This window comes from Branchiostoma lanceolatum, chromosome 5 (genome assembly GCF_035083965.1).
Source record: "Branchiostoma lanceolatum isolate klBraLanc5 chromosome 5, klBraLanc5.hap2, whole genome shotgun sequence".
NCBI lineage: Eukaryota > Metazoa > Chordata > Leptocardii > Amphioxiformes > Branchiostomatidae > Branchiostoma > Branchiostoma lanceolatum.
In genome coordinates this window covers 18,933,295-18,959,969 of record NC_089726.1, presented here as the reverse complement: position 1 = coordinate 18,959,969, position 26,675 = coordinate 18,933,295, and the positions used below count along the sequence as shown (strand labels likewise).

The 26,675-nt window shown below is 42.2% G+C and overlaps 2 protein-coding genes across 2 annotated transcripts; both read right to left on the bottom strand.

Annotated features, from left to right (window-relative positions):
- Positions 1 to 1,482: 1,482 nt before the first annotated feature.
- On the bottom strand, positions 1,483 to 10,230 carry LOC136435585 (acyl-coenzyme A amino acid N-acyltransferase 1-like). Its single transcript, XM_066429206.1, has 10 exons — positions 10,051 to 10,230; positions 9,315 to 9,538; positions 8,567 to 8,824; positions 7,868 to 8,037; positions 7,260 to 7,373; positions 5,998 to 6,083; positions 5,169 to 5,268; positions 4,562 to 4,642; positions 2,753 to 2,876; positions 1,483 to 1,632 (listed from the first exon to the last, which is right to left on the bottom strand). Exons 1-10 carry the CDS (start codon positions 10,077 to 10,079, stop codon positions 1,508 to 1,510), a joined length of 1,311 nt encoding a protein of 436 aa, XP_066285303.1. The 5' UTR covers positions 10,080 to 10,230; the 3' UTR covers positions 1,483 to 1,507.
- Positions 10,231 to 14,948: 4,718 nt separating this feature from the next.
- LOC136435584 (ubiquitin carboxyl-terminal hydrolase BAP1-like) lies at positions 14,949 to 26,619 on the bottom strand. Its single transcript, XM_066429205.1, has 12 exons — positions 26,483 to 26,619; positions 26,098 to 26,127; positions 25,383 to 25,437; positions 24,814 to 24,946; positions 24,139 to 24,258; positions 23,849 to 23,910; positions 22,177 to 22,319; positions 20,986 to 21,064; positions 19,460 to 19,583; positions 16,703 to 17,977; positions 15,666 to 15,758; positions 14,949 to 15,264 (listed from the first exon to the last, which is right to left on the bottom strand). Exons 1-12 carry the CDS (start codon positions 26,517 to 26,519, stop codon positions 15,046 to 15,048), a joined length of 2,370 nt encoding a protein of 789 aa, XP_066285302.1. The 5' UTR covers positions 26,520 to 26,619; the 3' UTR covers positions 14,949 to 15,045.
- Between the last annotated feature and the right edge of the window lie 56 nt (positions 26,620 to 26,675).

The following is a 26,675-nucleotide window of genomic DNA, read 5'->3' as shown; positions in this document are numbered from 1 at the left end:
TAATCTTACTACATGTGACAACTTCTTCGTCGAAGGTTTGAAGGACACTGTTAACCTTCACAAGACGATGAACCCAGAAGGCCAGGAAATCGTCTGAAGGACATCCTCCCAGCAGACCCGATACGTTCGTTACCTCCCATAGTGGCCCTGCCCTTCCGAGCCCCTGTAAGCGGTTCTGGCGACGTCACCACCAAACAGCTTTCAGCCAATCAGAGGGTTTGCTAAAGCTCATTTTGAGCAAAGCCGCAAAGGACGCTGGTAAGCTATCAGCCAATCAGCTTACGTCTTACATCGCTACTTAATTATTCATGAGTAACCAACGACTGTTTGTGCCAAATAAGGCTAGCTCATTAATTATTTATGAGCAACTGTCAGTGACGTCCCCAGAACCCAAACTCTCCGTTCAAAAGATCAGGGCTGAGACCGGGAGGGTTGGCCGGACATTTCCCGAGCGGGTTTCAGTGCTGATAAAAGAGGGTGCTGAAGGAACCCTTATGGCGAGTCAAAAGATCTTGTCATTTCACAGTGTCCAAAGGATACCGTTAACCTTTGCAAGACGTTGCATTTAGAAGGCTGAGAACTTGAAGAAGTCGTCATCAACCATCCTTATTGTGACTCAAAAGGTCTGAATAGTGTGACGAACTACTAGTATTGCGTAGGTAATGAGTGTGTATCGACTCATTTGCGCGTCAAAGTTCTTGTTCTTGATGGTTTACTGGACAACTCCCCTTTGGTTGGGGAAAACGTCATAAGAGGCCATACAGTCTTAGGCTATAGGACTGGATGAGTTGAGAGGAGAGGGGTAAGGCCTAGGAGGTCAATGGAGGTACGAAGCTGGAATCATTCGGTCTTGAGTAGGAAACTAAAAGGACGAGGAGGGGGCGTTGTGTGCTCTCCATGAAAACATCTTACATTTACCGTTACTGATCATGCCGGAGAAGAAATACCCTGGGAACCAGACCCCGTGTAACGGGGCGCCACCCACCGCACGCGCGCCCAAGCTTTCCCCGGCTCACCTTCCCGCTGGCCCCGACGATCCACCCCGCCCCACTCCCTGCTATAAACCCAATCTTCGCTAGCCGAACTGGTTCCCAGGGTAGGGAAGAAAGGGTTGAAACGTTACCAGATTAATTTTCGCTCGTTTCCAAAAGAAAAAAGTTGTCAACCATATTGTAAATCGTACAAAGCAGCTGCAAAATAATCATGCCGTATGTTTGCAAGCAAATATATTAGAAAACGATAAATGTCGTAGAATGCCAAGATCAATTCTAAAGTCAAAGAAGCTGTGAAGAAATAAAAATGAAGAATATATCATTTACTATATCATACTCTGTGTGTTTAGTCCCTTATTCAACTTTCTTTACCATGTAGATTTCTTAATGAAATTCACAGCTTTATACAAATGTAATCGCTGATTACGATACTATTTAACTTATACAATATATAAAAGGCACAATAATATTAAGGACAAATAGCCGTAAATGAGATAACTAAAGACATAGGTTTATTAGAGTCTGCTTTGTGGACTATTCTTGTCTGCGTGTGTCCTGAAGAAATCCAGGATCTTGTGCCAAGAGTCCTCCTGAGCCGCGGCGTGGCTTTTAGGCTCCCCACCCGCAGTCATGCACGTGTCTAGAAAATATGATAATTACAAAATTTATAATCATAATAAGTATAATAAACAAATAATTAATAATTAATAATTAATAATTAATAATTAATAATTAATAATTAATAATTAATAATTAATAATTAATAATTAATAATTTGATCTATAACAATTAATCTACAATCATAATCATTATAATCATTATCTCATAATGGACAGAAAATATGGCTTGAGACTGCTACAACTGCCATATTATTAATTATCATCATTGATAAGTTATCAGCCCAGATGAAATGACAGACACTGGATATTGTATATAGAAATGAACGTATTGTTTAAGATCCAGTCAGGTACAGTCAAACCTGTATACCAGTGACCGCTTCTGAAAACGTTGGTGTCACACTGTGAATGACTTTGAGCCTAATCTCTAGAAGGTCGCTAAATTTCAAATTTACCACAGTATCGGGCATATTTTTTGCTTTCAAAACACTATTTTCAAATTGATTTAACCCGCCTTCCCCCCCCCCCCCCAAAATATCATTTGGTTCACGAATGTACAGCTACTACATACAGATAGAATCTTTTATTTTATTTATTTATTTCGTCTTAAAAACATCAGGGTAGCCCCTACAACACGATTGTTGATTTCCAAGAGGGTCCAGAAAACATAGGACAAATGGTACATGAATTACTAGTACATAACATCTACGCTCGACCCTTGCCAAACTGTCGTCTAATGAAGCCTTAATGCCAGAAATGCATATGCAGCACCAATGCTTGGTTAGTGCACACTCACATGGTAATTTCATGGTAATTATGGCTGTCCAAGTACCACTCCCTCAATGTCCTAGCAACCATGCCTTGAACCAAGGCTTAAACCAATTACAGTAGTTGGTATCTTTCCAGCATTAGTGGTTTCTGCCACGGCCTTTAGTCATGCAGGGAGAAGAGGTAATCCAGCATTAATGCCAAATGTGCCCAGCTAATGCGTGTGTTGTGCGGCATTAATGCTACATTAGACAACAGTTTGGCAAGGGGATTTATGGTAAGTAATTTATGTACCATTATAACAGTGATAATGAAATCATAGTAAGGATCATCTAAAAAATACATGATATGAAAAAGCAGTAATATAATGCTTACTGAAAAAACTGTGGTAAAACAATCCACAGTGAGGCGTGTACGGTGGCTCGATCAGGTGACCTGTCTTTGGGTACTGCAGCAGGGTGTAGTTAGTCTTCCCATGAGCCTTCATTCTAGCGATGGCCTGTGAGGTGTAACATTTTATGATATGTAATATCATATTACTGTAGGTAAAGATGCGGTTAGGGTACGTAGCAGGATACTGCAAATGCACTGAATACCTCAAACGACAAGTATTGGTCAATGAATGAATGAATGAATGAATGAAGACCTTTATTATACACACATACCCACTGGGTTTAGTACAGGTCACAACAGAAAACATAACAGTTTGAAAGTACATATATATATATATATATACATTACAATGATAAGCTAACACTAATCTAATGATTACGTTAATTTGGCCTCTTCTCGCTTCTTGGTAATATTGTAAATATACGTACAGGTGTGTTTTATAATAGAGGGTTTACCTAAAGTCATTAGAAATATGAATTGTTCCTCTTTGCAAAGATGTATAAAATGGGGAAAGCTACATTGAATAAGTTTATAAAGCGCAGCTCTCTCTTCGTTGTATAAACTACATTCTACTAAAAAGTGCTGCTCGTCTTCTATCCTATTTAAATTGCAATGTCTACATATTCGTTGTTCTAGGGGAGTGCGGTTATGACGTCCGGTTTCAATGTGAAGTCTGTGACAGCTGATACGGTGTTTTGTGACTGCGGTCCTATGCCGTATATTTTCGAGACTTAGATACTTTTCTTCGTCATATGTGGACTTGAACAATCTGTAGGATCTCAGTTTGTTTCTAGCTGATCCACCTTTGTTATCATTGTGTATTTCTTTTAGGTCAATACTGATTTTCTAACTGGTCATGAATGTTCAGAGTGCCAACGTAGGCTTTGAAGGAGATCTATTCAGAGAATAAATTCCCTTTAGGACCTCCCCGTGGACTTGCTCCCAACCATTCCCCAACGAAGGCCGGTGCTGGATTGGAAGTAGCCTGGAATCCATACTCAAACATCATCACTCAAGCTATCTACATACCACATATCATGACGATCCGTCAACCTCTTCTTGAGTTATTCCCTTTTTAAAGTTTGAAAATAAATTGGCTCCTGCAGTTCAAAAAAAGCTGCCAGGTGGCCCAAACCTACACAAGTTACTTTCCCTCCCAAGAGCTATCTACCACTCAAAAATCCTAACCATAGCATGTCCAGAACGCGAGATATCAAACCGGAAGTTCTGCTGCATCCGAAAATAATTTCATCATGTTGGTAGAACATAGAGTATTTGAGATTCTTTTTACACAACCGGTAATTCTCACCTGCTGCAGCTGCTGTTCTGCTGCAGTACCATAGTTCCAGTACCATGAACGATGATAATGATGATGACCATGGCAAGCCGCTATATAGGATGCCCAAAATCTAATCATTTGAGGTCTCAAGAAGACCTACCGGTACCCACATACCAAGTATGAAGACAATCCATCCAGGCATTCTCGAGTTATACTGTTTACAGACGAACGGACAGACACACACACACACGAACGCTGTGCAAAACATACCCTTCTCAGCGAAGGTAAAAGACCTCTGAGTACATGGAGGTTATGAAAAGAAATGACAGGACAAGAAAACAACTTTGTATGATTCTTAGCAATGTGGCTGTAGTGTAGATACGGTCATATACTAGTATATGTAGAGACAGGGATCTACATGCATTGTATGCTGGACAGGTATGATATACCATGAGTACATATACAGTACAATAGTTAGCCACCCAATCGCAACGGATTCAGCCATAGCTCACCTGATTTGCATGGAAGACTGATTTTATGCTGAGATCATCCTCTCCTGCTACAAACATGATGGGGCATTGAGTCTTCTCCACCTGAACACATTTAAAGAGGGGCAGGTTAAACGTCACATGATATGCAGAACATTGAAATTTCCAGGTCTGAAAACATGTTTTTAAAGGAAGACAAATTCAGAAATTGCTAGTGCTAGTGCTAGAGTATAAAATACATAATGTTGACCAATGAGAAGGCTCCATTTTGCTATAACCACTGGTCACTAATACTCTATAATCACCACTTTTTGCAAGGTTTCCAGTACAAGCTGCGTAAGACCCGACTGTAAGGTTTGATCCAGTCACACCACGAAGGACCCTACTCTTTTCATTATTAAAGTGTGGTGGGTTCTTTAACATGCTTCAGGTGTGGCTCTCCTTAAACATGGGACATCCGGCTTTATGTCCCATCCAAGAGGACGTCCCTAACCGAAGCTAGGTACTCATTTCTACCTGAGTGGAGTGAGGAAATAGGTGTTGAATGCCTCTCTAAAGGCACAATAGGGCCTGCTAGGGAGTCTAACCCAGAACCTTCAGATTCTATAAGTCAGAGATTATATATTCTTACCTGAACACATGCCTTTATACCTGGCTCTTTGGTGGTATCCAACACATTTCTTACGTCGATATACCCCTCTTTGGTAACTACAAGTTCCTCAAGTATCCATCTGTGGATAAGAAGAAAGGGTATTGTTAACACAAGATTAAATGCTGCCGTAGTGTATAATGTCGCTAGGGTGCCCATAAACAGTAAAAAGGAAACGAAAGTTATCTCGAACCAGTTCAGCTCAAATGAACTCAATGAGATGAGTTAATCTTCCACTGGTCGTGACAGGAAGACAGACGCTATGTACAGTATTTACAGGTTCATTGTACCAGGGAAATTCCCCTAGCTCTTTTCGACAAGCACAAAGAACAGCGGACCACGGCTTAACGTCCCGTCCTAAAGACTGCGACCTTTTCCGGTAGCGTGCATGTCGGGTGAGCGACACAGCCGGGATCGAACCCGGGGCTTCTAGTTCCAGAGACAAGATCGCTAACCACTGGACTACGCACGCTACCGTAGCATCTATACACGTATTCCAAATATGATAAAGACCCATTTTGAATTATGCTCTTCACGCACACACACACACACACGCGCGCGCGCACACACACACACACACACACACACAGACATACACATGCACACACACAAGACACACACATACAGACATACAAACGCATGCACACAAAACACACACACACACATACATACATACAATCAGCTAGTGTAGTATTAAGCCACCTATGCAAGCAAATGCAGTATGGTTTATCAATCATGATTGATATTGTTGATTGAACTGCATCTTAGGAATGAAACCATTTTTTTTAAAGAAGAGCGTGAAACAACTTACGGAGCACAAGGGAAGACAGTTCCCTTATAAGGCAGTGGAGCCTGGGTCACCGCAGAGTAACCGTTGATGAATACTACAGCAGCAACCTGTGTTGTAGAAATGAACTTTTATTATATCTTAAGCATCTCTACATGATACAAATTAAATTCTGAGTTTAAGAATGAAACATGTTGACAGATATTACATACTATCCACTACCGTAAATCTTGAAATGGTCGCAGTGGTTTTATTTTTGCTGTTAAATGCTACTAACATCGAAATCATAGCATCTAAAATACATGCAACGTAACATGACCAATTAACGTCCGATTTATTCAAAACGTATCTATCTTAAAACCGAGCGGACAGAGCCAAATTTCAAACCCATGGGCAGAAATATCAGCTCTTCTAAAAAGAAAATGCATGGTCTGTAAGTTTTTCTCCGCCTGTTTAACGCCGTGCGAGCATGTATTTGTTCTGAGGTATATGATGAAGAATTGTGCTAGGGTAACCCATTATCGTCCACTTCTGAATCTTTTTCCTTCTAGCGCTATGCTTAAAGAACATAGACCAGAAAACAAATGCACAGTAACTGTTCAAAGTATTCTGCAGACAAATAATAGTAAAATCACTATGTCTGACCGGCCACTTGCTTAACGCGATGGAAAAAAGCAATGTTTATCTGTAAATTTCCCCCACATACGCGGCACGTGGCGTTCACGTGGTAAACGCATGGCCATTATGTTTTGCCGTGCAGAAATCAAAGAGATGGCTAAGGATCATACTTATGATGTTCTTTATTGCTCATGAGAACAGGCTTTGGCATAATATACCGCGACATGTTGACATGAGCCAAACCGGACGTAAATAGGTTCTGCACGTAAATAGGTCATGTTACTTTATGTGTTTTGTAATTGGACAGTACTGTACTTCAGAATTGTGTCAACGGTGAACTTTAAATACAGCGAAAACATCCTTTTCCCTACTACTGCAAAATAAAACCACTGCGAAAGTAAGTATATCTACAGTATCCCTTCAGATATGCGTGTAAAACAGTCAGTCTCCTAGATTGTAGTTTAAGACACTTTTACTGCAACAAGAAAGCAAGCAGGCAAGAAAACAGCAGATGACTTCTGACTTCTGCATCTTATAACAAGTACCTTCAGAAAGCATGCTGCACCTCCAAGCCGTGGGTATGTCACTTCACAGGACACTATATATATAGATTAGGCATGCAGCAACTTTATATATAATGCAGCTCAATCAGTATCTGTAAAAAATACCTTGTCCATGTGTGCTGCCATACTCAAAGCTATCTCTCCTCCCTTTGAGGTGGCCACAATGCCCACACCATGGCTCTGGACATTGGGAAGACTTAGTAGCCAGTCCGCTGCTTCCTGATAGAGTCAGAATGTCCATTCAAATTATTATGTACATAATGATAATAATGATAATAATGATACTAATAAGATATGAGAAGGGAATGTAAGTGTCACATATGATACTTCTAATAAGATATGAGAAGGGAATGTAAGTATCAGTTTGATTTGGCTGTTTGATAATAGTGTATTGACAGAATTTACACTTGATGTCTACGGTGACATAACGCTTGGCCAGTGACATAAAACCAATGAATAAACCACGGAGTGAGTGAATCGAGAAGAGAGAACAAATGTCAATGTCATATACTTTATCAACAGCTGAAATTGGATGCATTGTTAAGATCTTTGCCCTTTCTAGCACCTAATTATGATGTAATAGAATGATGTAATATCATATTATAAAGTGTTAAAATACTGTGTTATCATCCTGGACTACATTGTTTATTACATGAGTGCAGTCAGTCACCATGCAGCCAATAAACATCATTGCAAATGAATCAATAGTATACCTCAAAATAATCAAGGTCAATGTCGGCCATGTCTTCCGGAAGGTCGTCATAGGCGAAGAACGCCAGGGCCAGTACTGCGAAACCTCGTGATGCCAGCAGCGCCGCGCGGTATTCCGCCAAACCTCCGGTGGATCCAAACATGTCGATGACTCCAGCAAATGAAGCGTCACCTATAGTAGGAACAGAAATACAAGGTAAGTGAATTTGAACACAACACAGAATACAAACTGTCAAGTTTTGTGTCATTGATCAGCGCAGCATGGTGACCTATATATTCTCTATCACAGTTAATCGTGACCTACCAACTCTAATTCAATATCACTCGTTCTTGGTAAATCATTCCTGAAGGATAATTGGCCGCTTTGATTCTACGTAGCACACTAGTTGTTATCCTGAATTCATTGTTAAAGGTTATTGGCAAATCAAAGTTGAATGGTAGATTGCATGCCCAAAAGCGCCCTCTGGCAGACTAGTTTTGCCATGCAGGCAATGGTGGAATGAAATGAATTCGTTCCCAAAACCTTTCTCAAGAACCATTAACCATTGACAACCCATTAAAATTTACCGTTAGACACTACCAGGATCCCCCCTTGCATTTAACCCTCATTTTTAGATCTCTGCTTGAATAGTTACTGTTACAGCAGATTTGTGTTTTTGTGTTTCCACAGATATTAAAGCAAGACTCGTCTCACATCTCACCTGGAGGTAGAAACAGCATTCCTCGGACACGCCCTTCTCTCACCGGTATCCTCTTCACTCCCTCCCCCAGGTACCATCTCTCTACGGTTGTAGTCGCGAGCAAGGGCAGATTCTCTTCCCCCATCACGTCTAAGTGTCCTTCATGCACACTAAAGTCTACCAGGAACGGTGTGGAGACGTCTTTCTTCCTGAGACGGAGTCCAGGTTTCTGACCAGGCGAGGGCTGCATGCTCCAGAACAGACCCATCTGTTCAACACCTGAATATCGGAGAAATAAACTAAAATCCAACACAGAAGTCTCTCAAATGTTGGCTGTCCCATCTGTATAGCCTTCATCAGGTTTAAATGACCAAAAAAATAGGATAAGTCCATAAGTTATGCAAATTAGGTCTTCATTTACATTCCATTCAATTGGTCACTTCCTGTCACTCTATGGGAAACCTGACAAGCATATGGAAAATATTGTAACTTTGAAAACACAGACAACTGAGACAGACCAAAAACATTATAGCTCCGTGTTAATTAGTTTAAGCCTCTTGCATGGTCTGTCATGTCTGATTAATAACTATAGTTCTGTCAACTCTGAACTGTACTTCCTGCGACTCAGTCACCTCTAAGGTCATCTTCCCACTCACTTTATGCCAATCTAATGACAGTGCATTCAGATAACTACAGACACCAACGCAAAGAGGCACACAAAAAACAGATATACTGTACTCTGAGTTAATGATTTAACAATTAGACATACCCGTATACAGCCCTCCCAGCGAAGGCTGCTTGGCCACGATAACCCTCCCCATGTCATCAGCCCTGTAGTGTGCGTATGACTGGAAGCGGGCGGTCCCCTCCACCAGCTGTGCATGTAAGGTGACCGGTTGTCTGGGAGCCAGTCTCTCCACGGTGATGTCAACCTTGTCATCAACCAGGGCTTTGGCTGGAGTCACCAACAGTTTCACAAGGCTGCTCAGTTTTCTAAAGAATTAGGCACACATTTTAGCATACTAATAAATATTTTTATTTTTTTTAAATTGTTTTAACATTATTATCATTAAGGAAATTCCAATACAGACCAAATTTAAACCCCCATGCGCAATGCCCTTGGGGTCCAAAACGGGTAGACAGGCCAGGAGAACAGCCCGGCTTTTTCCGTAAACCCCGTTTCGACCGAGGTGGGCCGGCGGGGCTATGGGAACTTGTAGTCGTGGCTTACTTAAGTCCCATACTCCATGATAGTCAGACCTGGTATTAGTATTACCAAGGTGGCCAAGAACATATATAAATCACTGAGTCCACAGTCTGCTCTTCCCATCCGTAAACTCGACGAACCTTTGAACCTTTGTTTATTCATGATAAGCTCAAATCGGCACGCAGGCCGCTTTTCATATGAGGGAAGAGGTAAGGGTCAGATACAGAAATAACAGAGATACACAGTCATGTTATGAAAAAACACGCCAAACCAGATATCAAATTTGAGACACTCTTACCTGCATTGTGTTCTTGTAATCTGCAGCATATTATGCTTCGAAAAACGTGTCACAATACTTTCACAGGAACGTTAATACAAGACATTGAATCATTTCTAAACTTCATACTGTAACCGTGACTTCGTTGTTGTTGAACCCGCCCTCCCACGTCATGTTTCTATGCTCCTTGACCTCTGACCTCATTTTTCTCCCGATGACCACGTCCGTGTACTTGTACTTGGAATGTCGGACTCTTCGGCCCTTTACCAACTAGGCCCACTGCTATCTGCTATGCTGGTCAACTCGACCCAACACTCTGGTCAACTCGGCGCAACGCTTTGCCTATAATTTAACGGGAGGGTCCATAGTCCTGTGGCTGCACGCGAACGCGTGATAAGTACACCTAGTTATGGACTAAACCTTCATGTAAATCACCACGAAGTTGGGGTATGTATTGAAGTTGGTAAGCCCCAACGGATAAAGATTTTAAAATTGCATAAGTGTGACTTCCGTGCAGGTTGACGAGCGAACGTACCGAGAACATGGGTTCGCGGAAAAAGCTGGCCTTGTCTACCTGGCCTGTCTACCCTGGCTGTCAACCTTTTTTGGGCCACAAGGGTATGCATGGGGGTTTGGCCTTTAAGGGAATTGCCTTGAGAGAAGCTGGGTTAATGCAATTCCAGATGTGTGTGAGCTGGATGGGAGACAACACCTATTGTTGGCAAGGGGGGTGCAGCTGTAAGCAAGTCCACCAAGACTGGAAAAAAAGTTCCAAGTACAATTGTACCGTCATACAATCCAATGTACCTGAAATATCAAAATAGATTGAAGTGGAAGGTAATACAAGGTAACAAAGAAAACTGGTAGGATGAGCCAGACATAGGATCTTTCTTTATCACAACAGCTAAATTCAACAGATGTCTGAAATAAATAAATAAATAAACTCCTGTATCTGATACTAACCAAATAGCAAAGGATGATAAAAGAAGTTTCTATATTAGTAAATATCCTAGCAGATGTATGGTGATGGCTTGTGACTTTATACGCTTAGTTTTATAAGTTTTTTTTTGGTCTCATTCCTCCAACACCTACCAAGTGCCCTATCGTTTGAATGTAAAGTTTGAAAATTCTGGTCAAGAGATGGATTTTTGGGCCTGTGTCATTGGCCTAGCGTTATAATGCTACTGAGATTGCAGGCCATAGTATTTCTCCTATTGGGATTTACATGGTTAAGGATCCCAAGTTGAGAACCTTCGACGCTTGAAAATTTATAGAAAGGTGCACAATTAGGTTGCCAGATTTTAACATGTTTGACTTCAAGGTTCAATCTACAGAATATCTGCAGAATGAGGATAAATTTGCCGGCTCGTTCTCTTTTAAAAGCCACTTTGATATGACCCCCAGCGGAGGTCACCGTACTGCAGGCGACTTACAGTAGTCGGGCGGCAACAATATCCAGGCGCGAGCCCAACCCGACCAAAAAAATATCGTAATCACACTCGTCCTGTCTCAAAACTGACGTATTTCTCTATCATTCACCACAGTTTTAGCATCGCTAACGTGCATAGAAGAAAAACTACGGCATTTCAAGCAATGTGACGCACTACTTCATACCCGAACTACTATCTGTGTTCTGCGGCCTTAAGTATAGGGGTGGGGGGCGAAACTTTGGTCAGCTATAAGGTCTCCCACCGCAATTAGGCCGTTCCATTGGTTTACATGTTATATTACGCAACTTTTATGGCCGCAAAGCCAATAAAGAAACAGTTTTTTTGGAGATGTTTTGCTTTCTACTGTGAGCACACTTCTTCGTAAGGCACTGAAAAAAATGTCACAAAAATCTGACCCGGCGATCGATATCTATGGTATTCATAACTGCACTTATCCACTATGTTCGCAAGAGGCTCTCTTAGGCCGCTAGCCCCTGACCGCATCACTCGGCACGAAAAACCGTGCACGTCCGACAATCGCTCGGATGCCGAAACTTTTCCACCCAATCCTGGCAGTAATACACAAGCTTTCATCTCAAATCCTTTTCATATCAGATGGGGTCGATTAAAGGCAATTTCTGGTCAAGAGATGGATTTTTAGACCAGTGCCATTGGCCTAATATGCTTAAGTATAGGGGTGGAGGGCGAAACTTTGGTCAGCTATAACTCCGTAACCCGGAAATAAAGCCGTCTCATTCCTCCAATACCTACCAAGTGCCCTATCGTTTGAATGTAAAGTTTGAAAATTCTGGCCAAGTGATGGATTTTAGACCGGTGCCATTGGCCTAATATGCTTAAGTATAGGGGTGGGGGGCGAAACTTTGGTCAGCTATAACTCCGTAACCATGAATGAGAAAATAAAGCGGTCTCATTCCTCCATTACCTACCAAGTGCCCTATCGTTTGAATGTAAAGTTTGAAAATTCTGGTCAACAGATTGATTTTAAGACCTGTGTTTTTGGCCTATAATGCTTAAGTATAGGGGTAGGGGTGGGTGGGGGGCGAAACTTTGGTCAGCTACCTGCCTGTGGCACTGGCTGCAAATACACCTGATATTATTATTATTATTATAACTCCGTAACCATGAATGAGAAAATAAAGCCGGGTCTCATTCCTCCAATACCTACCAAGTGCCCTATCGTTTGAATGTTAAGTTTGAAAATTCTGGTCAAGAGATTGATTTTCAGACCTGTGTTATTGGCCTATAATGCTTAAGTATAGGGGTGGGGGTGGGCGAAACTTTGGTCAGCTATAACTCCGTAACCATGAATGAGAAAATAAAGCGGTCTCATTCCTCCAATATCTACCAAGTGCCCTATCGTTTGAATGTAAAGTTTGAACATTCTGTTCAAGAGATTGATTTTTAGACCGGTGCCATTGACCTATAATGCTCAAGTATAGGGGTGGGGGCGAAACTTTGGTCAGCTATAACTCCGTAACCATAAATGAGAAAATAAAGCGGTCTCATTCCTCCAAACTTTACATTCAAACGATAGTGCACGTGGAATGGCCGTGGAGGCTCTAAATCGATGAATTTCACGGCCGTGGCCACGTGGAGTTCATTACTCTATTGATGAATTGGACGGCCGTGGAGTTCAACAATTCACGGTCTTCGGATATACCTGGATGCCCTGCTAACTGGAGGGAGGGATGAGAGTTACCCCCTTCCCCCCAACACTAAACGTGCAAATCGTGGTGACACTGTCCACAAGTTGCAGCCACCAAATCATTGTTTTCTACACAGTTTTTGTAGCTGTCTTGTTTTGAGTGGAATATATAATTGATAGCTTTGCTAGCTGAGTTATTTTTTGGCTTGTAGGTTGACCTTGCCATGAGAATAACGATAAGATTTGAGCAAACATCCCATAAGTTTCCTTTCCAAGTACAACCGATTCAGGCAATTTCATCCTCTTCAATCAATAAAAGCTTAAATGAAGACATCAGAAAAACCCAGAATGGTTTCTTCTTGTATACACATGAATGTCATTGTTTGAACATCAGTGTGACACTATAACCCTTGGTATGCTAATGGTTAACTAATGCTGGGGTGATACCAAGTAATGCAGAACATTAAAGTTTACATTTCATCAGATTCAGAAATGTGATTTCTTATGTTTTTGGTGCTTGATTATACAATACATTGTGTCATCCAGTGCATCTGCTCATAGGGCTGTACATATACTTAAGTTAGATGTAATACAGTGAGTATATACAATGGGATGGGGATACAGAGACAATGTATATGGTAGAATTGGTCAGTGGAACAAAAACATATTCTTTTATAACAAAAGATATTTGCAGTTATCAATTGAAATGTGGACAACCACTGTTTGACTCCCCTACAAGTACAGCATTTTCATGTTACCTTGTATTTTCAGCATAAACATGATGATTTAGATGGAATGTATAACTTGTTCTATTCACTGTGTATATTGTATAAAAACAATATATCATGCCGTTACTAAAGACAATACATAATGTTGAATACTTGTAGTATTCTATAATGTAAATAGACGTCACAAGTGTGTACTGAGAGAACGTTGTGTTACATATTCAAGATATACAGTAATAGCTTCCGCACTACTTTTCTCATTAAGCATATCAACCGCCACCTAAGTACTAGTAGTCTGTATCACGCAAACTCCAGCTGTCCGGGGGTTTCTCTCCCCTCCCCGCGGAGTTTGTGCGCGGCTCTCTCTAAGGCTGGGGAGCCGTTATCAAAAATGGTAACACCAATCACAGGGCAGGATTTCAGCTAGGCTCCCATTGCCATAGAAACCACCTTGTTATCCTGTCTGTTAGCTGTCACACAGGCAGACGGGGAGAAAGGGATGGGAAATGAGATCCAGATGTTGGGAGGGTGAGAAATGAGATGTATCCAAGCCGGTTAAAGGGATTTTAAACCTAGTACTTAGTTTATCTGTTCCTTTAGAGGCAGACAATGTCAGTTTCTCCCACATCAAAAACCAAGTTTGAAAATCCAACAAGAAAAGACTTGACTGCCGAAAAGTGTTCAAAGTACAGAGAAACGGCCTGTGAAACTCTATTCCTACCACCTGCAGATCAGACATCTGCAGCTGTCAATCACTGGATAGCAACAGCAATAATCATCCTTAGCAACTAGAGTCTGGCCTAGGCAGGCAGCTCTGTGGGCTTCTCCCGTGTTACCGGCGCTTCCCACCAAGCTCCGTGGGTGGATAGCCGTTACAGGCGGCGGGCGGACACGGGGCTTGGTTGAAACCAGGCTAAAGTACTAGTAGCTTGAACTACTTTATCATTAGGCAAAAGGATTGTGACCTAGGTAACTTGTATCACTCACAGGGAAGTTGTATCACTCCACCGTTCAACCTACATGGCAGAAAAACTCTTGAGACTATATGTTGTCATGTCATGTTCATTTTTAACCACCTTGTGTAATTTTGTATTCTTATTCTAACAAAGATGAGGTTTTAGAAAAGACCAACTGTGAATCTGTGCAATTTAGTCTCTTTAGACTGCCAAGCTAATTTGTTAATAAAGTTTAAAGTTCACTGCTTCTTTCTTCGGTACTTGTCGGACACTCGTGCCCGCTTCCGCCGTCGGTCGGGTTTGCGTTGCTTGTGTAGTCGCCCCACGCTGACGCCCTGCCGGCGCCGCACCAGCACGTGCTGGTCGACCAGCTTGGACAGCTGTCCCTGCTCCGCGAGCATACGTAGGAACGTGCGGATGAACTCGTCGTAGTTGTGTGTGCGCCGACAGTCGTCCACCTGTGGTGAGCGTGCAATTTAAAAAAGTTGTTTCATTCATTTATTTATACAGGAGAACAAGCCTGTTTGTATTAATTCCATTCAGAATTAAGAATGGATAAGATGCAACATGTCTTTTACTGGTGTGTTGCAGTTAAACAAACTGAATTAAAAACCAATGTTCAAACAAGTTTGAGCCTGGCAGTCTTGTACACATGCAGATCATATTATACATACTTCAAAACTAATAAATATACATGAATAGACAATATCAAGGACTCTAAACAAGGGTAAACAGAACAGGTTTTGAATTGAAGGCATAGAGCAAATGTACAATATTCAGCTCTTTTCGTAGACAAAGCTACAAGAAAACACCATTGCTAGTATATCTTAAGTAACACGATATTAAGAGAAAATCCCACCTTGTACTTCTTTCTCTTCTCTATCTCATCTTTAAGGTGCTGTTCACAGATCTGAATCTCCGTCTCAACGTTCTTCAGCAGTGCCAGTAAGTCCTGGGGAGACAAGACAACTTCAATCACTTCCTTCAAGGAGTTATGTGTACCAACACTGTACCTGAATAGACTTAAGCTTATACTGAGGTTACACCTTTTTACTAGTTTTGGCAGTAAAAACAAACTTTAAGATAAAAATTGAGCCCAGGAAAAAGATGAAAATGTTGTATGGTCGTTGCAGGGCTGTCTCCAGGATCTGTCCCTCCGTCCCAGGACGGAAATTTGCTTGTTAGGACGGATAAAACTTTCAACCAGTCCGTCCTAGAATCTGAACTTTATGATATGAAATTGATGAAACTGTCCTCAAAAGCTTAAAATGATGAGTTTAGCATCGATAATTTAAAACATGGGCTCCCAAACAATGAGTAGGACGGAATAAAATTTAAAGCTGGAGACAGCCCTGGGTCATTGAAATAAGCATGATTCTTGATTTGGATTCTCTCAAGGCATGAGTTCTCTGCTACAAAATATACTAGTCTAAATATCAAACATTCTGTTTAATTTGTATCATCATTAAATACCACAGGTGACTTCGTCAAAATACTGTAAATGGAGAAATGTTTACGGGGATTTAATTTCGTGGTAGGGAGAAAATGGAGTGTTTGCGGTGGTTTTGAGTTTGCGCTCAAAACAATTAGTAGCGCTACAGTCACACAATGGAACCGCTTTTTGCAGTGGTTTTAAGTTCGCGGTAAAGGGTTCACCGCGATAAACGCAAACATAAGAGCACCACGAACATTTCTGAATTTACAGAAGTTCATGTACAGGTACCCATAACAAATTCTTTACACCAGTACCTCAAACCCATCATTTACATATTCGATATATTGTTTAGTTACATCATACATGTAAGCTTGAAAGCGTACTTTTTCATACTCATATAATCATGTTATCCTTTATACATGTCTAAGCGCACTTAACAGTTATTTACAGTAACAACATACCTTTGGTGCAAAGGCATGGGCCATGTTTGGCCTTGCCCCGCCGGCATGTAGCGCATTCTGGTCGTGCTGCATGTCTCCTGTGCCACTCCCACCGTGCAGGGATGTGGGGTCTCCTTCAAACTGTCCCCCCACAGAGTCCCCGCTCCCTAGTCTCTGCAACCCCATGTCGGACTCCCCCATGTGTAGCCTCTTGGCTGCTGGACCGCCCCCGTCTGGAGACTGCAACGACCTCTTCAAGCAGACCGTGATGATGTTGGCGTCGGTTTTGGTGTCACCTTCCTGCTTGGTGATGCTCCCCTCAGGGATTGTCTGTAGCTCGGAGGTGGCCCCAGGGGACCGTACAAACTCCATCCCCACCCTGTGGCCCTCCTGTGCCGCCAGCAGCTTCGTCGCGGCCTCTGTAAAAAGGTTAACGTTGTGCTGGTGGTGCTTGAAAGGGTTCGGACTGCTCACTGTGGACCTGCTTGCCGATCTGACAGGAGAGTTGAACGCGCTTCCGATCTCCGACGCGGTGTCGGTGCTCTCGTTGCTGGGGGCGGGGGAAGGAATCTTGGAGTACCCCGTATGAATGGACAGTGGCCTGGCCTCGTCCGAACGCCACGGCATGTCCAGGAAACCGACCCTCCTGCTCGCATCGGGGTGAAGAAACTCATCTGGTTTTCTCGTGTCCGCTACAGCAGAGATGGCCCGCATGGCCTCGGAGAACGTGATCTCCCCGCCTTTCACTTCCGGTTCCGTAGCTGGTTCCGTAGCGGACTCGGTCCCTTCAGTCGACGCAGAGCTCGTTCTCCCACTCGTGACGTCCCCGCCAGAAGACTCGTTCGTCTCTCCTTCATTTATTCCCTCCATCCCGGCCGTAGATGCCGCCACCTCGTCATCTTCGCTCTCCTCCTCCTCGTCTGTGTCGTCGTCGGTGAGGGATTCGGGGGGAACGTCCTGGTCGTTATCTTCGTTAAACTCTTCCAATGGCGACTTGGCGTAGTTATGACTGTCCAGAGCAGGATGCGTGACTACAGGACTGGACGTGTTTCGCTTGGTCAGAGTGGTGGCCTGCGCCGTCGGCAACGCCTTGTGCTTCTTCTTTTTCTTCTTCTTCTTCTTGTGGCGGCGTCTGCTAGAAACTTCCGCAGGTTGGACGCCGTCCGCGCCGGCGACAGAAGAGCTGGCGGCCATAGACGATGTGACTGTGGAAGAGGCTTTGGATCTGTGGTGGGATTCTCCTCCGAACGCAGAGGGGATGAGAGAAGTCAGGTGCGGCTGTGTGAAACGAACCAACTGAAAGACAGAAAACAATACCGTTAATTTCATTTATCTTTGTGAGGATCTAATTTCGCAGCTAGCAGTGAAAAGGAGGCTTTTCCAGTGTTCCAGTTTGCGGTTAAAACAATACTCAAACAATACTCAAATAATCACAGCCACACACTCATGGTATTGTAATTTTGTGGTAGAGAGGCATGGTGAAAACTAGTCTCCAAGCAGACCTACGGGTTGGCAAAGACCGTATCCAACAGGCAGAAGGAGTTTTTATAGCCAACCCAAGTCTCATAGCCAACCCAAGGTCTGCCACAACTCAAACAGGGCGGAGCATTTCTATTCAATAAAGGCGTCGCTGCCCCTCCTCGTTGTAATGCTAACAGCCGTACGAATGTCCGGGGTACTAATCTTTTTATGACCGATTTCTGGTAGAAGCGCAGTCACCCGCGCACGTCCCAGTGGGAGGTTCGCGCCTTGTAAGTCCTCACAATAGTACAGTGTTTCCTTCACCCATGTTACCCATCGGTGATGTTTGAGGCATCATCAGAACCATTCTTACAAAAACACAAAAACATTCGTAGGGAATGTTTACTGTTTCAGGTTCAAGCCAACACTCGGACCGCCCCCCCCCCACCCCCTTGCATGTAACGTTAGTTGCAAGCGGCACGTGCCGTCGGAGTTAAACCTTATAAGCTGAACCTTTCTTTTGCGAAACAAAACACGCCACGAAGTAAATTATACTCTAGATATTGCTATAAAAACTCCTTCTGCAAGTTGGATACGGTCTTTGCAGCCGTTGGGTCTCAGTTGGAGACTAGACAGGCCGACCTGGCGCGGCCCTGCACGCCCGTGCGGGCGGAGAGTAATCAACTCATAAACACAAGCAGTTTAAATAGGTAACAATTAGATGTTAATAGCCTTTGTTCAGACCGACTTGTGGCAGACCTTGGGTTGGCTATGAGACTTGGGTTGGCTATAAAAACTCCTTCTGCCTGTTGGATACGGTCTTTGCCAACCCGTAGGTCTGCTTGGAGACTAGGTGAAAACAACAAAAATAAAACCACCACAAATATTTCAAATTTACAGTATTCTGCTCAAAGCTGACTGCTCGATTTCAGACGATGACGTCCCATCTAATCTGTTACAAGTAATTAGAAATGACAGTCATCAAGAAAGGGAACTGACTAAGACCATTTGTAAGACTTGTTGTTTGGTTTGTTCCATGTTCAGATGGCCCCTGTGCTGGTTACTCTTCAGGACACACAGTCGTGCTGTATATATCAGGGAACACCTTAAAGTACTACTGCACCTCATGGCATCCCCACATAGCACTATCATCACTACATGGAACATACATGTACTAGTACTCTTCAGGACACACAGCCATGCTGTATCAGGGAACACCTTAAAGTACTACTGTACCTCATGGCATCCCACATAGCACTATCATCACTACATGGAACATATCTCAAAAACATTACATTAGTCAGTGGTGCCCCCTACCTGCTGCAATGCCTCCAGCACAATCTGCCTGTTGGTCTTGAGGGTGTTGAGTTTGGTCTCGTACTGCTGCCGTCGGTCCGCCACCACCGCCATCAGGTTGAAACGAATGTCGTGACCGTTTTCCCTAGAATAAGAATGATGTAGTTTAAACTTGTATTTATTCGTATGGCTGTATACAGGGTACAACAGCCAAGGTTGCCCGACTAGCAGTGGCTATTGTAAGGGGCTAACCTAGTTTAAACTTAAACCTTCAACCTACCAAATAGATGTTTGGCACAAAATTTGCAATTGGTTGTGGGGTGGGGCAGCAGGGAGAAGGTTAATCTTCAGCTCCCTGCAATATAGACTCCTGGTGGTGAAATTTGATATATTATTATCATGTCACTAATAAAAAGAAAAGTTCAAACCAGTGGACCAGCTCATTTAAACTTTGTGTCTTTCAAATATCTAAAACATGGCATATATAGGCAGCCTAAAATAATCTGTATCTTTCTAGGCGGAATAACCGCCCTTCGGCGTAACACACCAGCTTAGCAGGCACACGGCAAGGCATTACACGGAACGACCTGTCCCGTCTAACCTTCGCACATCTAACTGCATGCAATGTTTAAAGCTACTGTATCTAATGAGGATGTTTATACAGTACTTGGTGGCAATGATTTCCACTCTACGATCGTTCTAGGAGAATATGAATTTTTGAACATATCAATCCTAGGTTGATAAGTCTCGTACTTGGGTTACAAATGGGTAACAAATTAAATATTTGAAACCAACAAAAAAGCAAGAACAAGATGTCCTTTTCTGGGAATGTGAATTCAATAAAAGGAAAGGAACAGACAGAGATTTCCCAAGCCCTTTGGACAGTTCAGAATGTATCCTAATCTGGCTATGTCATTAATCATGTGATTGTCTCTGTCATGCATGCGTATTTGTCTCGAGTCTCGACCTCAAAATTTGACCTCAAAATCAAGATGGTGGACGGCTTCCCCGACTGTCTGGGCCAGCTTGATCGACAGAACGAACGCACGGTCGGCGGGACTTGTAACATATTTTTACGTCCGATTTTCACCAACGCAAGTCTCTGACGTGCTGTTTTCTGGGAATACCTTTGTGTACGCTGCACTGTCCGATGCATGTTTACTTGTGTTACTAGTCCAAGTTGTATTTCAAGTTACTGTAGATAAAAGGTAAAGCAGTCATCCTCATTCGAGGTGAAGCATGATGCTTTTTCAAGTAGCTAGTGGTAGTGCAATGCCGCTTCACCACGGCTCGCGTTTTGTTTTGCCAAACACACCGGGTCACCCCTACACTTCTCGACAAGTGTGTTGGGTTCTTTTAGTTTTATGTGCAGAGGGTTGACGCTTGAGGCTTATGCCCGAAGCTCCCTCATACACGGGGCCACCGTCTTTACGTCACCATCGGAAATGACGAATACTGTAGATATGGTGTCGTAAATTCACAATTAAAAACTTGGAAGCTGAGCACACACCGTCACACGTGCCATGAGTACGAAACATGACACCCACCCTCCAGTGGCGTTCCCTATTCTCTCCGAGATGACTCTGCGGAACTTCTCCGTCCAGTCTTCCTTCTCTCCCCACGGACCTAGGTGGGAAGGACAATCAGTTGCAGTCTTTCAGAGGAAAGAAAAAAGAGTTACAATATATTCCTCAAACAGTGACTTAAAAAGAAAGGTAGTGAAATACACACCTCCAAATTTCCAACGATCTTCACAAGTCTCGGCCTAGTCTCGTGGTCTCGCGAGACTAGGTCCCTCCGTGAACAAGACGTACAGACTAGACGTCGAAAATTTGGAGGTGCGTATTTCAATACCTTTCTTTTTAAGTTACTGTTTGATGAATATATTGTAACTGTTATTATACGTGACTGATGAATTTCTTCAACAAAGAAAAAAAGAAGAAAAAACAGCATTATGAGTCTTAACCTTGAACCATGGCTTTCTGGGAAAGCCATTCATTTCATTGCCAAGAAAAGGTATAGTAACACCCCAATATCTTTTGGATAAGATAAGGCCAGGAAAATTTATCTACATAGTTTTTAGGCTTCTAAAACATTGCTGAAGCAATATCACAAGGATAGACAACAAAAAAATTCCCTCTGAAACACGTACAAAGTCTCGTGTTTTTCCCTTGGCTAGTCTACGTTCTCATTTTGTCCTCCTTTCTCAGATTTGATTTACCTGAAGACCAAGAAATAAATCATGTATTTTCTGTCTAATGTAGTAATCAATTTATCATTTTACAAGAAATTCATACAACAAAAGCCGTTGTTAACGAAAAATGATGTCTTGAAGTTGATACAGTTACAGAATGTGTACAAATAGATACTGAGTTTTATATTACAATATATATCTTCTTGTATATCATGTAACATATTGTATATATATTGTAGCCTGGGAACCTGAAAAAAAACTACAGTAATTCTTGTTTCTTTCACTGTAACTTTATGTTCGCTGTTTTCACGGTCACCTCTATACCGTGAACATAGCATCACTGTGAAAAACCTGTTGTAATTATTTATGATTCCTACACTTGCCGCCACCGTGAAGTTATGTTCAGTGAAAATGTCCCTACACCGAGTAATTTTGCTACCGTGAAGATAAAGTGAATAACAGTATCTACTGGTAAAATAAATACATGAATAAATGAATACATAAGAATCCATGAAAGAGGGAGGTGCCAGACTGTTCTGTTTACCGTGATCGATCGGGTAGGGCTTGAGACCATCCAGTTCAAACAGCCTGTCATTGGTCGTCACGTAGCTGACGAAGTGGAACGCTTCGGCCGTACGCACGGAAGAGATCCCCGTCTGCTTTTCCGGCAAATGGCGAGGCTCTGGCCTGGGAAAAACGAAATAACACAAAGTTCCTGTTAACTTATATCATATTTGCAAAAAGGACAGCTTTTTATTCATTTATTCTAGTTTATAGAAATCTACCATGCAAATATAAATGTTTGAAAAGAGCTCTGACCTAATCAATTGCTGTATTATTTACTTTGCTATGTATAACAGGGCTCGAAATAGTGGGTGCTTGAATGTGCACCTGTGTGCACCCAAAATTGGAGCTGTGCACCTAATTTTTGACTGTGGGTGCACCGGTGCACCTAGATGTTTTTGTACTCTATAGGGTAATGGTTCTCTTGTACACTTACATGCAGAATATTCTTCAAATTTAAGTATCAGAAAAAGAAATACAACCCTTTGTTGTACTTTATTTGATATATTGCTTGGTTGAAATTTGAAATCTGGATAGAATTACAGAATGATTTAAGTTCTTAAGAGAGGCAGTAGCGTCTGACATTCAACTTTATTCTATGTGGTGCAGCCAATTTTTTTTCTGTGCACCTAGCCCTGTATAATATACATGTACATGTATGTGTTGAAAAATAAATTAAAATGATGTCTTAATATTTCACTATCTTATTTTTCCTAGAGCACCTTACATTGATTTTTGATTATAATTTTAGAATGAAGACAGCCTGCCTTTTAAATGAACAAAGGATCATCAAGGCAGCAAATTTCATTTCATATCCACTATCAGTCCGTGGCTAAGACCAGTTGTAAGACTTGTTATTCAGATTTGTTCCATGTTCAGATGGCCCCTGTGCTGGTTACTCTTCAGGACACACAGCCATGCTGTATCAGGGAACACCTTAAAGTACTACTGTACCTCATGGCATCCCACATAGCACTATCATCACTACATGGAACATACTAGTATCTTCAGGACACACAGCCATGCTGTATCAGGGAACACCTTAAAGTACTACTGTACCTCATGGCATCCCACATAGCACTATCATCACTACATGGAACACTTCAACATAGTCACTGTCAGTCTTACAAGACTTAGTTGAAGAAATTGTGACTGAAACAATTTCTTCAGGCCACTTTCTTATTCAAAGATAACTCCATGATACTGTAAATCTTTGCAATGGTTTTATTTTTAAACTGCAAAATCAAGACCCTGCAAAGATGTTTGGTTTTGTGCTGCTGGTTTTAGAAGATGCGAGCTTGGTCCCGGCTGTGTCGCTCGCCCGGCATACATGCTACCGGAAAGGGTCGCAGTCCTTCAGATGGGATTTTAAGCCGTGGTCCAATATTCATTGTACTTGTTGAAAATAGCTAGGGGAATTTCCCCGGTGCAATGAACCTGTAGATACTGTACATAGCGTCTGTCTTCTCTCTCACAACCAGTGGAAGGTTAGCTCTTCAGTGAGCTAAACTGGATGGAGATCACTTTTCTTTCCTTTCCTTTTGCTACATTATAGTTTTGACTGAGAACTTTGGACACCTCAAAAACCTCCTTTCTTTTCCTACCGTGAAATTGAATACCTCTGAAAATAAATGGATGTACCGTATACGTACCTTGCGTGGCTGTTGTGAGCCCTGGCTATCTCTGGAACATTTCCAATGGCCCAGCCTTTGGACTGAACAAAAGAAACAAAAAAGAAACAGTCATGACTTATTATTATCTCAATGACATGCATCTCTAACTAATATTAATATGTAACATGAAATATCACTCATAATGACCACTTCTAATGTAAGGAGATTGTGGAAAATGTTATTTACTCTCTGTTTCTAAAACCTTGTGTTGTTTTATACATCCTGTGTATGCATGTATTATGTTAAACCGTGTTTGTAACATGTTTTACCTCTGGGCCCATCCCCTTGGTGAAGTATTTGAGCCGGGTGAGGGTGCTTCCCAGGCTGATCTGGGGACAGTTCAGTAACACACTCAGCAGGGCGTGGGTGGCGCAGGAGTTAGGGATGAGCTGAAACATGGGAGATACACACAAGAATAAGAACCACTGAGCCTGGCCAATTTACAGGCAGCGTGCTAACAGTGTTTAGCGGCCCTGCCTCTGGAACTAGAAGCCCCGGGTTCGATCCCGGCTGCGTCGCTCACCTGACATGCACGCTACCAGAAAGGGCTGTAGTCCTTAGGACGGGACGTTAAGCCGTGGTCCACTGTTCATTGTGCTTGTCGAAAAGAGCTAGGGGAATTTCTCTGGTACAATGAACCTGTAAATACTGTACATAGCGTCTGTCTTCTCTGTCACGACCAGTGGAAGATTAGCTCTTCAGTGAGCTAAACTGGATTGAGATTACTTTTCCTTTACCGCTGAAGTTTAACTAAAAATCAAATATGCATTACTAAGGTATTTCAATGTTTTGAATACAGAAATCTGAATTGTTTCAACCATGAACTTGAAACACTGTGAAAACCTAATTTCTCCTTCTACCTGGAAGTATTAAAGTCCCTGCAAAAATAAATGGATTCACAGTATGTAACTAAAATGTATGAAGTTTATGTTGGACAGCCTTACCTGTTGTGCAAAGAACATGTCGTTGACGATGTCTTCGTCCACGACGAACGACTCCTCCATGCTGGGCCCCACCTTTCGGCGCGACCGACGTTCCTCAATCCATTTGAACAGAAAGATGAACCCATAGACTGGCCTGAAGAGGAAGATAATCATTAAAATCTCATTTATTAATTCATAAATCTTCAGGGTGGTCCAATTGATTTCCAACGGAGCCCTTACAAAATCCTAACAAATCAAGATACAATATAAGGATAACCTAACATAAATTAAACCATGAAAAATCACAAGCAACTTTATCAATTTGAGCTATAGTTAGCACTGCTCAATGGACAACTCAAGAATCTTTTTGGAAGATGACACCTTTCTGTATTGTCAGTATGGTAACTTTTAAAGACAATTTCATCAGACACACATTTTTCAAAAGTCTCTGATTCTGGCGAGATAAGATTTATACAAGATGTTTATAGCCAACTCTAAATAGAATTCTTACTTGCTCTGATAACCATGACTATTGATCAAGCTACCCTGATATTTTATAGCAGCTTAAGTTAAACAAACGAGTGTCTCACCCTTCTATTGGTTTGGACAGATCATAGATCTCTTCTACCTGTACTCCCTTCACTCCTGGAAATGTACGAAAAATGTACATGATAAATAAAATATCACAAGATTTATACAGACGGTGAAATGGTTCGGGTCATTGGTCATCCAGTATGTACCGAGTATGCATGCACGGCGACAGGAACTGTGGGTAATACGTCAAAAGTAAAGGCTCCTGAGATCTAGACATGAACAAAACACATCTGGACATTGTTATGCAAATCAGCGGTTGAGTCCAGAACTGCTTACAAGTCTGGGGCCTTCACCTTGACATAGATGCGCATTCAAAAGTTTGAATAAGCTTATTTCACTACATGCAGTCTCTTTCTTTCTTTCTTGCCTTTAATGCCTGCGGTCTTAATGATAGCCATTCTGGCATGTTGGGAAAGTCGTGTTAAGTGCCTTTCCAAAGGGCACAAGATCGGTGGCACAGCAGGATTCGAACCCGGGACCACTTGGTTCTGAGTCAAACATGCTGCCGTTGCGCCACACAAACCCAATCTCTAGGTGCTGAGTTTCACTTGGTTCAGGTCAATGATCTCGGTGACTTGTTCTTGCGTGTTGTTGGAAATAATTCTATAAGAGCTCGTCGAGTCTGTGTGTACTCTCAATTTGATAATTATAACTTGATTACTGGTAAGTGTTATACATTGTACACTTATTCTAATAAATATATATACTTACCAAAGTCTTCTACCAGGAGAGTGAACAACCCTGTGGAAAACAAGGAAAGATACAGGTAAATTTAAAATATTATGAACAGGCAGATAACAAGTCAAGTTTTCGTTTGTTTTGTTTTTCACATAAATAATTTCTTTCAGAGTGATAACGTTACACATACATATTTCATTTGCAAATCTAAATTACCGCATTCAAAATTAGACGGGGTCTTCAGATGTGCGTTACAGTTAGCTTAGCTGGGGAGAGTCATCTTAGCATGGGCGCATTAAAAAAATGCATGCCCCCCCCCCCCCAAAAATCCTGACACCTCTGAACACGTCACCAATAATAAGCTATTTTTCATCTCTAAATCAAGGATAGCAGACATCTTAACTCATCCGACTCTTACCTGGATCACTCTCCAGCTCAAGCCACCCTTTGTTCATGGTGGAATTTGGAGGAAAAAACGAAGAAAAGGCCAAACTAAATCACGGCATCGTCCCCAGTTGTCGTTTTGTCTGGTTGGGGTGGGGGGCGGCTTGGGGTCACCAGACTTGACCCCAACTCAGATGAAACCAATAAAGAAAAGGGGGCCGTATATG